The sequence below is a fragment of the Phoenix dactylifera genome, chromosome 15 (assembly GCF_051530095.1).
Source record: "Phoenix dactylifera cultivar Ajwa chromosome 15, Ajwa_hap1_PhDact_Kaust_v1.1, whole genome shotgun sequence".
NCBI lineage: Eukaryota > Viridiplantae > Streptophyta > Magnoliopsida > Arecales > Arecaceae > Phoenix > Phoenix dactylifera.
The window spans coordinates 19,807,863-19,821,757 of NC_143204.1; the positions used below are offsets into that span (position 1 = coordinate 19,807,863).

Genomic DNA, 13,895 nt, shown 5'->3' on the forward strand with positions numbered 1-13,895 from the left:
ACATTACTCATGAAATAAATAAATACTAATTTCATATTTTTTTTGATTTAAAGATAATGTGAGTTAGAAATTAGAGCCCTAGGAATACAAATAATTCTTAAAAATCATGCTCGTATTTAGCGCTACAAACAAAAATATGAAACAAAAAATCATGCTCATATCGTTACATTCTGCATGCAGCGTCGAGACGAAGCTCTCAATCTGGCAATGGTCTGCAGACTCATATCTTTACACCTTTTGTAACATGGAAAGGTCATGAACCGAGCATATGACTTCTGTTTTGCCTATTGCGATCAAGTACGTTCTACCCTCTAAAGATTGGAGTCTAGACATTTGAGAATATCAGCATCTTTTAACGCATCATCGGAATGCACCACTGCATGAACCGTAACATTTGATGCAGTACATGTGTCAGCTCCATGTATAGTATTGCAAAAGTTTCTTCCAGCTGACATCATAGGCAATCCAGAACATATATATATGCTTTCATTTTGGGCTTCACGACAAGTTTCCGAAAATAAGAGAAGGCAGAAAGAAAATTCAATAGCAATAAAGGTCAAAAAAAAGGATTTTATGAAGGCATTCCATTATTTTTTTCATATTTTGGAAAAAAACGATTTTTTCCCCTCCTGCAGGAACAGTCCATTGTATAGTCCTGAGCACAGGACATGATGGTCGTCTAGAAATGAGCACAGGGTATGAATTATGATGGCCAAGAAAAGTCTAGAAAATAATATTTCGAAGGAATATTAACAAATTGTTGGGTTGGGTTTATTTCACAAAATCCTCCAAAAGGATTGGCAATTGACAAGAGATACCGACTAAGGTGTTACATGTTACGGGTTTTGTTTTTTCAGAAATCTTTGTTAATTATTATTATTATTATTATTTTTTTTTGTGTGTGTGTTTTGGGGGGGGGGGGGGGGGTATTTCAATTTTTTTTTTTTGTACAACAAATAGGAGGGGGGAAGAGGAAATCTCACCCGCGCAGCAGCCCCCACTTGGCCCCCATTCCACCAGGGAATATTCGATGCGGATAGAAATTTTGCTCATATTCTTCCGGACTCGTGAGTCACCCTACGTGTGAGTACGTCACCCCAGCGCCACCTCAGTGCCAGCTGGACCAGATAGCGCTTCCACCGTACGTGTTCAAGCGGGAGGTATTCGGTCCCCACATTTAATCGACGCCCACGCATTTTGAACCTGGACCGCGCCGGTGGAAGCAAAGCCCCATTCTAACTGTGCTACCACCTTGGTGGCTTTCAGCTAGGTGTTGACAACTCTATTTTGTTGCAGTTATTACTTGGGATCTTTCTTATATCCTCCACAATAAATTTTTTTTTTGGAGAGTATACAAACGGTTTCGAGACATCGCAGCAGGTTGGTTTCCTTGGGCCCAAATGATCGAGATGATAGAAAAAAATGAAAGACAATAGGCTTTTGGTGACTCAATCTCAACGTGGGAATCGAGCATGCATATCATTGTATTTATAACAACGATACATGATTCTGTATATCATCAAGCTTACAAACAATATTACATTCAAAACTTAAATAAAAAATAATAGAAAAATCTTTTCAGTACAAGAGAAAAGAATCTCTTATGTTGCTGTAACAGTTACGTAATCGTAGAAGATTTGCATAATTTCTTGCCAAATTAATGAAGATCTGGAGAATTATTTTGATCTCTTGTAATCATAGAGGATTTGTCTGATTTCTTACTAAGTTGATGAAGATTTGGAGGATCAGAATCAGTTTGGTCCCCTGTCACGGTAGCGTTGTTATCAAAGATCATCGGTGTTATTATGGTAAATGAGAACATCCTGCCTTGAAGAAATGCATGGTTTGATAATTTCCTTGGTCTGGAAGCGGCGAAGGAAAGGTTACCTCCTAAAGATTAAGCCCTATGCTCTTACCAGGGGTTGCAGAAATCAATTTCTTTCTGGACAGATATCCTTTATTGGTGGCTGGGTATATGTGATTGCCTTGGTAATTTAGAAAGCTTGATGGCTGGTAATGTAGTTGCCTTTGTAATTTAGAAAAGAAAACTTATACAGGATGGCTTTTGTGTTGTGCATGGTGGATTTAACAGAAACTAATTTGCAGAGCATTCCAGAATCTTGCAAATGTATCATGGAACTTGTAGTAAGATCTTTAAGCATTGATATTACTGAACTTGATGACACATTGAATAAGTTCCTCCATGTACATACTTTTATTTTAATACGATTGGTAGCTTGTGGGGGAATTACCTCATAAGCCTCCATTTTCATCAAAAAAAAAAAAAAAAAAAAAAATCCTCCGACTCCTTATCCAAGTTAATTTAATCTCTTGCCATCTTGCCATCTTGTCTAGGATGTCAGGAGAAGCTCTTTTAGCATTTATGCATGCTCTAAGATCAGACTTGTATAACAGCAAATTCATGAGTCGTAAATGGTGAAGAACCTTCACAAACCTCTTTCTATCCCGAATATTTTCCTGCTCCTCAAAATATTTGGCAATGGCCACCACATTAGCAGGCTGGAATCGCCATGCTCAAAACTTTCTCCATCCCTTTCTCTGCGATCTCCAAGTTCTTAAACTTCTTGCATTCTTTCGAACACATGTAACACACGGAGCTGGCCAAGTGGGGCAGGTGAAAAGAAATTCAGACAAATTAACTGTATTACCGAAAGCGTTGTAATTCTCTTTCAGTTGTTGAGCTCAATCATATGAGCTCTTCTTTGTACTCCCTCCTCTTTCACTAACAAATGTCCAATCCTTTTTTCGTCAAAAGCAAAAGCAATAATTACCTGGAAGACGATTGCAATTAAGATGCTAGAGAATGCATATTTATTGATAATTCATAAAACAGTCAGAATGAACATATAGCATTGAAGATTTCATTAAATTATTTAAAAGCGGGAGTTGAAGTCTAAAGTTTTCGGCTATAATTGTTACATAAGGGAAAATAAAAACATTGATGAGTAATATCTCTCACTTGGTTTCCTCAGATGAGAGCCAAATTACACCCTACTTCTGAGTTCACAATTTTTCTGTAGCATTAGTCCTTGAAATGTCTCTGCGGTATCCACCAAGCCAGCCTTCATAAATGCATCGAAAAGCCTATTGCAGGCAGAGATGTCAAAATCCAGGACTTTAGAGTTTCTCCACTCATCAATAACCTCTCCAGCTTCCTTCAACTGCCCAAGCATGAGATAGGAAGAAAGAATACAGATGTAATTTCTGCTAGTCATTTTCTGCGAAGTCATTCGCAAAGATTTCCATATTTCATTTATTCTTTGTGTTTTCCCTAGACCAGCATGTAGAATGATGAGAAAATCATAAGTTATCCATTCTCTCTGGCTAATCTTTGCATCAGCCTCAACGAGAGAAAAATCTGAATTCACAAGATGACCAGCAGTAACATAGATGTCCGCCAATGTCCTGTAGGTTATCCAGTCTTTATCAGAGTTTGAATCATGGGCCATTTCATCAAGGATCCTTCTTACACCATCAATATCCATGGTTGCAGCAGATGCACTTATCCAGAGATTATAAGTGAATAGATCTGGTGAAACTTTTCGACTTTTCAGTTCTTCAACAACTATGGAAACCTTATCCAGCTGTCCGACTGACATATACAAGGTCATCATTTCATTATAGGACAAAGCACTTGCAGAGAAATCTGATTCTTTGATTTTCTCAAAGAGGTCCTCAGCTTTCTCTGTCAGTTTTGCTGCAGCATATGAATGGAGGAGGGCCATATATACTTCACAGGATTTTGCAGTTGGTGGGAGCCGTTGGAAAAAATCTTCAGCAGCATTAACACCAAAAACTTTAGTTACTAAGTCTATGCGCATTGCATAGTCACTATCTGATAACTCAGATTCTTGATGAGTTTTCATCCACTCTGATATCTGCAAACTTATATCATTTTCAGGATGAAATAAATGCAGCATGCTTTATCGAACCACACAAAAGAAAGAAGAAGAAAAATGTACTTTGCATCATTATATGGATCATGCTTATTGCTCAAGATATGTCAATCAAGTACACTGGATAAATAGATAATACACATGATAAAACAAGAAAGAATTAAGATCAGGCAATTTAGCGATATATTTACCTTGATTAATAGCAATTTACTTTACAGCAGAGTGGCCAACAGACTGTGATCTGGGGACTGGTAGTTTAATTATTAGCATTTTCTTTCACCAATGGAGACTGCGAGAAGAATGATTTACCTTTTCACCAGTATCTCTATATCAGACGTCCAACATGGTGGTTGGAGCAAAAAATTGATGATAAGGTTTACATAGCAGTTTTTCAGCTTCGTCAAGGGCAGCTGATGCTGTAGGATGTTTAGCTTTAGCCAAACAGTTCTTTGACACAGGCTTGAGCAAGTCATATACAGACCGTACAAGAAAAGACAAATGGAAAGTATCAAGGCTACTTTCATGACTTCATCTTAGATAGGCAAGAGAAAGTCAAGACTTCAGAACTCTTAGCAACTCTTGGGCTCATACATGGTGACCTCCAAGGTGACGGTTAACAGAATTGTGGTGGTTATTAGAAACAGCGTCTCTAAAAATCAGAGATTTTTCTTTTAAATTTTGAAGGGAGGCAAGCAGTAGATGGCATAGGTTGATGTATTGAACATATTGGCATAAGAAATAGAAGAAATAAAAAGGAAATTGACAGGAGAAAATTTTTCTTTCTTATGTTATACAAAGAGAATGGGGAATATCGGCAATCATTCTTATAGCCCTATGTTTTCTCTATTAAATAAAGCTAAATATCATTTAACCATAATTTGTTATAACCATGAAGAATTCCACTTTAAGTCAATTAACTGGTTACATGAATTAACAAAAACATTTCTCTTTGCTTATTTTGTGGAACATTTCACAAGTCTTGCTCTCCATAACTTCCTCTTCTGTCTATTAAATTCTCTTTTTTCCATATATATTCCTTACAAAGTTGTGACACTAAAATTTTTCTTTGCTTCTTGCTGGTGCAACTTAAGCTCATGCAATTGAGGAGCAACCCTTGAAAGTTCCCTAAACTCAAAAACAACGTAGGCAAAGAGAGGAGAAGGAAAGATTTGATATAAGAAACTACATTTCACTCAATATAACAAATATAGACTAACAAGCCAAAAATTACAGAGCAAAGTATCCAATTCAATACAATGCGACCACCAAAACTTACATGACCATTGTTGTATGCAGGTGAAACCACCCAATACAGAGTACTCTAGTATCCTCATTGAAATTTGTCCTAATTGTTGGATTGAGATGTGAATAGGACAGCACCCAAGTTGAGAGTATCTAAAAAAATCTCATATTACAGAGCAAATCTTATGTTTGAAAATCCAATTTCAGATGTTTCTTGTGTAACCTTTGATTATAACAAGACCAAGAATTTATTGCAGAAAGATCTTCATTGCAAGCTAACTAAGCTATATGTCTATTTCAATTGGTTCAGCCACACGCACGATATGAGAAGAACGTCTCTAGCATCTTCATTCTTTTATAGTTCACGCCACAAAGAGGATTTAAAAGTCAAGGTATAAAGCTATATTGGTCACTGGTAAAACGGTACCTACCTCGGAATGGATGCAGCATGAGGTTAATAACAGCCAGTACCCGACCACCTTAAAGGAGTAAAGGAAAACAAAAAAGGTGTATCAAACGGTACAAGATCAGCACAAGGAGATACCCGGAACCGGAAGTTGAGGGTGTTACGGGGTTAGTATGGGGTCAGGGGCATACTGATGGTACCATGCAACATACCAGCCAACAGAGGTCAGTATAAGTGCTATGCAATTCTTCCTCCACAATGTCAACTATGCAAGACTTATCAAGTTAACAATCATTAAGGACATGTTGGTTATAAGCTTTCATGCAACTGGAATTGCATGTTGCAGTAATTTCAGCAAATGCAGTTGTATGCAGCTGTTTGGCTGCATATGCAACTGGTTTATGGAACTCAATTTTACATGTTTGTTATCTGTAACTGGCTCATAAAAACACCTACATCATCTATCTCAGAGGTCAGAGGTCATTTTTGCAGTCTTAGTCATTGGAAATCATCCTCCAGCCAAATTGGCCCATAGGACTAGTTAAAAGTTTTTGAAAATTTCAGTTACTTGATTACAACCGAATTACATCAACCTAAACAAAGGAAGTGGCTCACTTATAGTAAGTGGTGCAACTACATGTCCTGTTACATGTATTCAAAGAGGCAATAAAATTAAGCGTAAGAGATGTTAAACTAAGAGGCATTCTTTTTCAAGAAAGGCATGATTTCATTAGTTGTTTATTTAACAAATTGAAGGCAGAAACATCCAAGGAGAAAACCATATGCTTCACCTTCAGATGATGATTTCTAAAAATAAGGATATATATTTCCAGTGTCAAGGTTATATCATGTCAAGAACATAACAAGGTTAACACCCAATCCACCTATGCAAACTCCGGACCAGCTACCACAAAAACCAGCTTTCAAAGGTGTTTCCTTACAATCACCTCCACAACTTCAAACTTCTTTTAAATGAGAATAATGTTCTTATTACTGCATCACCTGAAAAAAATAGCACAAGAAGAAAATTTTATGTGCAATGTCCTTAAGGTAATCTGCAAAACTATCAGTTCATCATATTCTTCACTTCAGAGAAATGGATACCAAAGAGATCCAGACTAACATGTAGTAGCTCTTTTTGCATGTTTTGTTACAATTGATTCAGTCTCATTTGTTATTCCAACTAAAAGAAATGGAAATAACTATCTAATGCCTATCTTAATTTTTACAAGCACCAAATCAATGCAACAATTTCACATTATCCGTGTCATTCGTGAAGTCTTGATGAACCTATCAAGCATTGTCAGTCAAAACCTTTGTCTTTGATCTCAATTCCCTTCATTTTTGACTGCCTCACCATTATGGGTGTTTTCATGGATCTCCATCACTTAATGATCTGGACAACCTTATAATTGTTGATACTTCTTCCAACAAGCATATCATCTTCCAAGTTTTTGATTTTCATACTATCTTTCATAAATTGCTATATCATGCAATCTAGAGAATAAATAGTCATGAAACCGCTGCGCAATGTGTTCCAGCCATATATTTACCCTCATGCTAGATGCCTCAATGTACAAATATTACAAATTCATATATAATCTTCTACAAGCTTCATATGTCATTTCACAAACAAGTAAAAGTTCATATTATCTAATAACCCTCAATGGATCTCGTTTTTAATGCCCAGCCATGTTATCAGCTAATAACCCTTCCCTTGAGATCTTGTCTAAATATTTTACCTATAAACAAGTCCAACATTTCATTAGCATGTTATCAAAAGAAACATCCATATAGTTGACCATTTTGCGAGGATGGACTTAAAACACATCTCCCTCAAACTTTTGCCTAATTTTAGGATTTTATGAATCCTAATATCCCTCCCCATATTGTTTTAGCGAATGAAAACACACACCCAAATCAACTTAACAGCTTGGATTCCTTAATATGAGACAAATTCTCATTGTGCTCAACATAATTCAAATCCAACCCTACTTCAACCATGTAACTTCCCTCACAAATACCTTATAGAATAACAAAGGGAAAGGAAAATGTCACACTCACCAATCAACAAACAGCTGTATTCACTAAATACAAGACAAATCCTTAGGTCTTAGCAATGAAACCTCTTCGACATAAAAGTCAATCACATATGACTACATTGGGACAGAGGCTTAAAAACACAAAGCATGGAAACAGACAAATTTCCTTTCCTTCCTAAAGACATCGAAGGCCTAAAATACAATAGACCGGTTATTTATTGGTAAATACATTTATCCACCTAATTTTAAGGTATCCATTCTTACAATACCATGACAAGAGAGCAAGCCTTGGCACAATGGTATGGTTATTCCATTGTGATTTTGACGTCACAAGTTTGAAACATGAAAAAACTCTTTTCGCACACGGTCAGGCTGCATACATCTGACCCTCATCAAATCCTGCAGTGGCATAAGCCTCATGTATTCGGATGCCCTTTTAGTTCTGACAATACCATGACAAATGAAACATATCTAGGTTGGCCTCGAAAATATGCTAATACTCTCCGTAATGCATAGTTTTATATAACACATTGGCAATAGAGCTCATGTCAATACACATCATGTCCAAATCTTTGAAATGTATATTTTAAGATTTGCTTGTACTTTTGGTGTATACATCAGCAGAATTGGCAATCTTTTATTTCAACATATGAGAAATGTTAGCATGGTTAAAGGTAAATTCTAGTGGCACAAGCATTATCATTCTTTATCCTCTCAAACAACTTTATGCTCTTCAAATTGTTTTGCAAGTTACAGAATGAAGGCACACTCTCCTACTAATATCTTTTAGCAAATCCAAAGCCAATGTTTCCCAGCACATCACCAGAGCCCCTGTCAATGTGAAAATAGTCCCTTTTTACCCACCTCTTGACTTTGCATAATTGCTCAGGTTTAGACATGAATCTAGAGTCAAGGAACACGTGCTACAAAGCTAGCATCTAAATTTTATGGTTTCTTCATAAACTTGTTAAATCAAGCAATTTTGACAGTTCTAACAAGACCTTCTCGAGTCAACAATCAAGAAGATGCGAAAATGATATAAAATAACAATTAGGGCATCCTCTAGGTTAACTACATGCTAGCCAACTCCTCTTTATCCCACATCTTTTTGCATTGGTTTTCATGCTATTGGATATATAGATGATTCCATGTAATTCTCACTCAAGAACATAACTTTATGCATAACTACTATCACATACACTGGGGCACGCATAAATATGCTCAAGAATCAGTGGCCAAGGTTAAATCAATACAAAATCATGATTCCAGAATGACAAGAAATTCAAAGACTGGCAGCCCTCTCAATGGCAAGGCAGAATGATAAAAAAGGCACCAACTTCATCAAAATTGCTCTAAATGTTCTCTTGTTCTAAAAATCCCTATTTTCGTTGTTTTTTTTCACTTCAATCCAAGTTGCTCGAACGCAAAAACTCAAACCCGAACACAAACCGGAGAAAACCGGAGGCGGAAGAAGAGCGAAGCGTTCAGTCAAAAGAAGAAGAAGAAGAGCAAAGAGGAACGAGTCCCGACCTCGAGAGCATGCTTGTAGCGCTGCGATCGCTTGAGGTCCTGGGCGATCTGGCGGAGCTCCGTGGTCGTCACCTTCCTCCCTTCGCCGACCCACTTGTCAAGGGCGGCCGTCGCGCTCCGCTTGGGGAACCGAAGCCGGAAGAGGCGGCTCCTCAGATCATCCGGAGGGCCGGTGGGCTCCTCCTCGACGGCGAGGGCTTCGCCCCTCGAGGGGCCTGAGGAGAAGCACCTAAGGCTTTCGAGGTGGGAGAAGGGGAGCGCCCGGAGGTTGGGAGCCCTGGGATTTCCATGGCACGATCGCCTAAGGAGACCGGCCAAGAGAGAGCCCGTCGCCATTTCCGAGCTCTACCAGTGAGCTGGAGATAGGAGCGCTGGGGCTCTATGGCATGGCCGGGCCGCAATCTGCGTACCAATTGCCGTTTAAGGTTTCGTTTGGATCTTGGCACCGTTTGGTATTGCTTATGTTTTATGCTTTCGTTTTCAAAAATCCGAAAAAAATATAAAACTAACAATATTATAAAACGTTTTATTTGTCAAAATACCCGTGAAACCTCTGGAGATTTTTATTACTTACAAAAAAGTAAAAATTAAAAAAAGGAGAAAAATTTTCTACAAATATTTCCTTCATAATTAATCTTTATTAGTGAATGCATCATAAAATTTTGAAATGATTTTATTTCTAATTTCATAAATACTACGGTCTAACTTTGTTCCTGAGCTAAGCTCGAAAATAGCTAGATTCAGAGTCAAACAAAGCAAAAAAAAAAAGAAAAAAAAGAAAAAAAAAGAAAAAAGAAGAGAAAACTAAGTTTGAAATTAATTTCAAATCAAGTCAAAAACTAATTTCTAAAATTCAATCCTATAACTCAGACCAAAAATCTCCACTTGTTTAAGATAGATAGATATAACCGTTGAAAGATAAAGCAGTCTTAATTCATCTAAGAATTAATTAAATATTAATTCAACCCTGAACTAATTTCAAAACCAACTTGAAGTGCTTTATAATTCAAGCTTAAATTGAGCTTGATTCAATTTAATTTGATTTCAGAGATTACCAAATTGATCAATTAGGTTCGCATTCAAATTAGTTTGAAGCGAAATTCAGACGCACTGGTGGTAAACAAATCGTGTTAGATCAGAAACTTGAAATTTATTTCAAATAAAACTTCCTTTCTCCCAAGTTTGGTGGAAGGTCTCGGGGAAGACGCGGAAGAAGATGGAGGCCGGATCGGCCGGTCGAACTAAACCACAGCGGCTTAAAGCGGTTCGGACTTTGGACCCTCCTGTCGGATCCGGTCCGTGAGCCACATTGCTTCTCCTCCTGTGCTGAGAGCGGCAGACAAAGGTATAAATCTAGATAGACCGCTCGCCAAGTTTTCTCCCAAGTTCGCCGCAGACAACCCAAAAGTATTGATCCAATCCGCGTTCCATCACCACCGGCCTCCATTTTTCTCTCTGCTCCAATCTCGTTCTCCTTTCTAAATCTTTTTGGTTTCGGAGGATATCCGGGCATGCAGTGGCGGTGGTGACCGGTTGTTTTCGTCGATCGCGGATGGGCAGAATCGGCTGGATAGGGTTTTCCCCGCGATCGTTCTTGCTGCGCTTCAAGAGGGTAGAGATCGATGACTCTCTGCTCTCAAAGCCCTTTCCAACTGATCGATGAATTTATGTTTCCTTCTATACTTTTTCTTTTTTGCAGTCTTGTGGCAATTCGCCGATCACGGGCTCGCGATCCGATCTTATCAAGGGGAGGACCGAAGATGCTTTGCCATTTTTAAGATCATTTTCTCACCTATCACTATGTAATTTTTTCTCTCTAGATGTCCAAGACGTTGATTTTGTTGCATTTCTTGAATTACTATCGCGCAATGAGTGGACACACCAGTTCGATTACGAGGTGCGGAAATGGCTAGAACAGTTAGCTGACAAATTTTCTCCGGAGCTTATTTTGACATTAGGTTGAGTAAGAAGCCTAAACTCTAAACGAAGCACAAGGACCTTTCTTTGAAGGTGTCATACATCATGTGTCGAGTGATAAACCAGGTCAAGAACAAGTTTGGATTTAATGAAAGATCATTAAGGATGGCAGCTTAAGATTAGAAATCTATAAGTGCTCGAGCAGAAGTTATTTTAGTAACCTGTTCACTCACGTAAAGGCATAAAGGTAGCAGGTCTTTTCCCTGTCTGAAGAGGAACAATATTCCATTATATTTGTTTGGTGAAATGCTGATAGTTCTGCTTCCATCGGTTGTTGTGTGTAATGAAGTTTTAGAAGAAATCCAATTGGAAAATGAGGATTTCCTAAGCTTTAAAAGAAAACAATCTTTTTATTGAAAGCCTCTACAAGATTAAAATGTCCACCTTGAGTGCTGCATGTAAAATTCTTTATTTAAAGCTTGAGCGTTGTATAACTAACCATAAATGATCGATAATGGTGCAAATTGATAGTCTTTACTCATAGGTCTTTCATCTACTTTGGATCATTTAATATCTTAGAAGTTCCATTCTCCATGATGGTTTGGGTTCATCCCTCTTGATGATTGTGGTTTGTTCTTTAAATGTTTTCTTCTACTTTCTCTATGAATTATATCATTTCTGGATAGAAATTCTTGATCTTTGATGACATGATCTTGATTTAACAATCTATACTTCCCAGTATATGGTTGCAATTTGGACATTGTTGAAAGACCTCACAATACCTATACATCAAGAGCATTTTCCTTAAACCGGTCTTTTCATGCTACAGGTATTCTTTTTTTGTTAGCCATTCATCATTCACAATTTCCATGATTAAAGATATACATTAAGGTTGGCCTTCAAAATTTTTCCCTTGCAGCATTACGTTATGCGATAGATAGAGACTATTATGAAGTTCTTGGTGTCCCTAAAGATGCCACATGGGTTGACATCAAAAAGGCTTTTCATGCAGTAAGTATGTTGTACAAGTCTATGTGTGCCATGATCTAGTTACTCTTTAGCTGTGTTTGCATTTTGTGAAGTTTCAGGAGAATAACTTGTGCAAAATAGAAACTCTTCTCCTATTGTATTCTAAGTTTGTGTAGAACAATTATGCAATTGATGATATATGGTTTAATTTTTTATGTGGCTTTCTAAGTGTTTTGAAATAAATGTAGTGGCAAAATAAATCCAAAATCCATAATGCTTGATGGCCTAGACCTTGAAGATCTTCCTCTAGCTTGATATAGGAGAGGCTCGATGAAGCTGTGGCAGACAATGGCTGAGTGATGTTTTTTCTATATCACAATGTTTAACATCTTTTAAAGGTGGTTTCATATGATTGAGTAATTCTGTTTTGAAGATTTGCTGTAGTTTACTTTGAAGTATGCTTCTCTTCCTATTGCTTGAATCTTCAGCAAATAGCTTAAATTTCTGGCTTTATTAAAAAACTCAATCTGAAAAAAAAATCTTGAATTATTGTGAGAATATTGATCAATGATGCTACCAGATGATAAACAGCATTTTCCCCAAGTCATGATGTTCTTAAAGTCATCTTCCTCTCTTTCTTTTGCTAAGGTTTGTATTATTGATATATCTTTAAAATAAGGCATTCATTTTTTTTTTATTTTTTTTTTGTCACAGAAAATTGCTAGGTAAATAGATGAAGGGGATCTGTAATGCAGTCTTTTTTATAAGTCTGAATATCGTAGAACTTGTTTTCCTTATCATTTTCTATGTAAGTGTGGCGATCATGAATTCTTGATGATGTTTGTCACGATAGCATCACCTTTTAGGCCACATCCTCGTGAAAGCCCTCTCCATGTCTTCTAAGTAGCATTATGGCCTATCTTGTCAGGTTTCAGGTTTTGTTGTAGTGACTTCATTCCATGACTGTTATGAGAAATAGATGCCTGGTGGATCATTCGTCAAATTTGTCAAGGCTCTTGATATGCCGAAGGGCATCATCACATGACCAAGGTGCTTAAGGCAATCCTAGTCATCCCATTTAGTCATGGAAATGGAAGTTCTTTTGTAGTCATGAGGATTTCATTTCTTCACAATTTGCCAATGATTAGCAAAGGTATCACTTGGTTTACGATTAATTCAAGCTTGGGGATACTTGGAGGGGGAGGATGTGAGAGTAGAGATGAACAAAAGAGGATATGTGTGGTGGTGGCCGGTGGGAATTTCTATGAGAAAAGGGTCATGCGGTTGTGGTCATCGGGAAGAATCACCGAACCGGTATCGGTAGGCATACCAGTCGGCTACTGGACCGGTTCGGACCGGTTTGAACTAGTATCACTGGTTCGGCCTCCAAAAGCTCAAAAAAAATTAGCCTAGCTGGTACGGGCTGGTACTCTTTTTTAATGCCGAACCAGACCGGTCAGAGATCGGACCGGTTTGGTACGGGCTAAACCGGCTGGTATGGGCCGGTTCAGCATTCCTTGGTCATCGGTGAAATAAAGGGGAGACTTCTTGAAGAGAGAGAGAGGAGAGGATGTGAGAATAAGCAGGAGCAAATGAGAAGAGAGCTACTGCCCAGTTGCGGTGGAGAGAGAAGAGGGCTGGTGGGGTGGGCGATGAGAGAGGGCAAGAGAAGAGGAGGATGAGGGATCTTGATGGGATGGAGAAGGGGCCAGATAGGGTTTGTCCATTCTTCTTTCTCACCCAAATTTAACCCAAGATCAGTTGTTGGATTAGATCCGACAGTTGATAGTGTGTATAATTATATGCTAACCAATTTCAAGCCTTATTCCGAGCTTGGTTGAGCTCTCTCTCTCACCCCCTCTCTCTTTCTTG

General features: G+C 38.0%; 2 protein-coding genes across 7 annotated transcripts in view; one reads left to right on the top strand and one right to left on the bottom strand.

The window, feature by feature from the left end:
* Positions 1-2,860: 2,860 nt before the first annotated feature.
* On the bottom strand, positions 2,861-9,578 carry LOC103723172 (Tetratricopeptide repeat (TPR)-like superfamily protein). Its single transcript, XM_008814004.5, has 2 exons — positions 9,138-9,578; positions 2,861-3,899 (listed from the first exon to the last, which is right to left on the bottom strand). The coding sequence occupies exons 1-2, from the start codon at positions 9,471-9,473 to the stop codon at positions 3,006-3,008; spliced, it is 1,230 nt and encodes a 409-aa protein (XP_008812226.1). The 5' UTR covers positions 9,474-9,578; the 3' UTR covers positions 2,861-3,005.
* Positions 9,579-10,474: 896 nt separating this feature from the next.
* Positions 10,475-13,895, top strand: part of ATJ1 (DNAJ heat shock family protein) — a 33,000-nt gene continuing 29,579 nt past the window's right edge. For 4 of the 6 annotated variants that reach the window (XM_039134212.3, XM_008814002.6, XM_088711674.2 and 1 more), the window contains exons 1-4: positions 10,487-10,749; positions 10,837-10,939; positions 11,794-11,883; positions 11,974-12,065. In XM_039134212.3, coding sequence (XP_038990140.1) covers positions 10,690-10,749; positions 10,837-10,939; positions 11,794-11,883; positions 11,974-12,065 — 345 coding nt within the window. In that variant the 5' untranslated portion in view covers positions 10,487-10,689. Of the gene's footprint in view, positions 10,750-10,836; positions 10,940-11,793; positions 11,884-11,973; positions 12,066-13,895 lie in introns of all 6 variants that reach the window. The other 2 variants (XM_008814003.6, XR_015973610.2) reach the window with 2 other exon arrangements.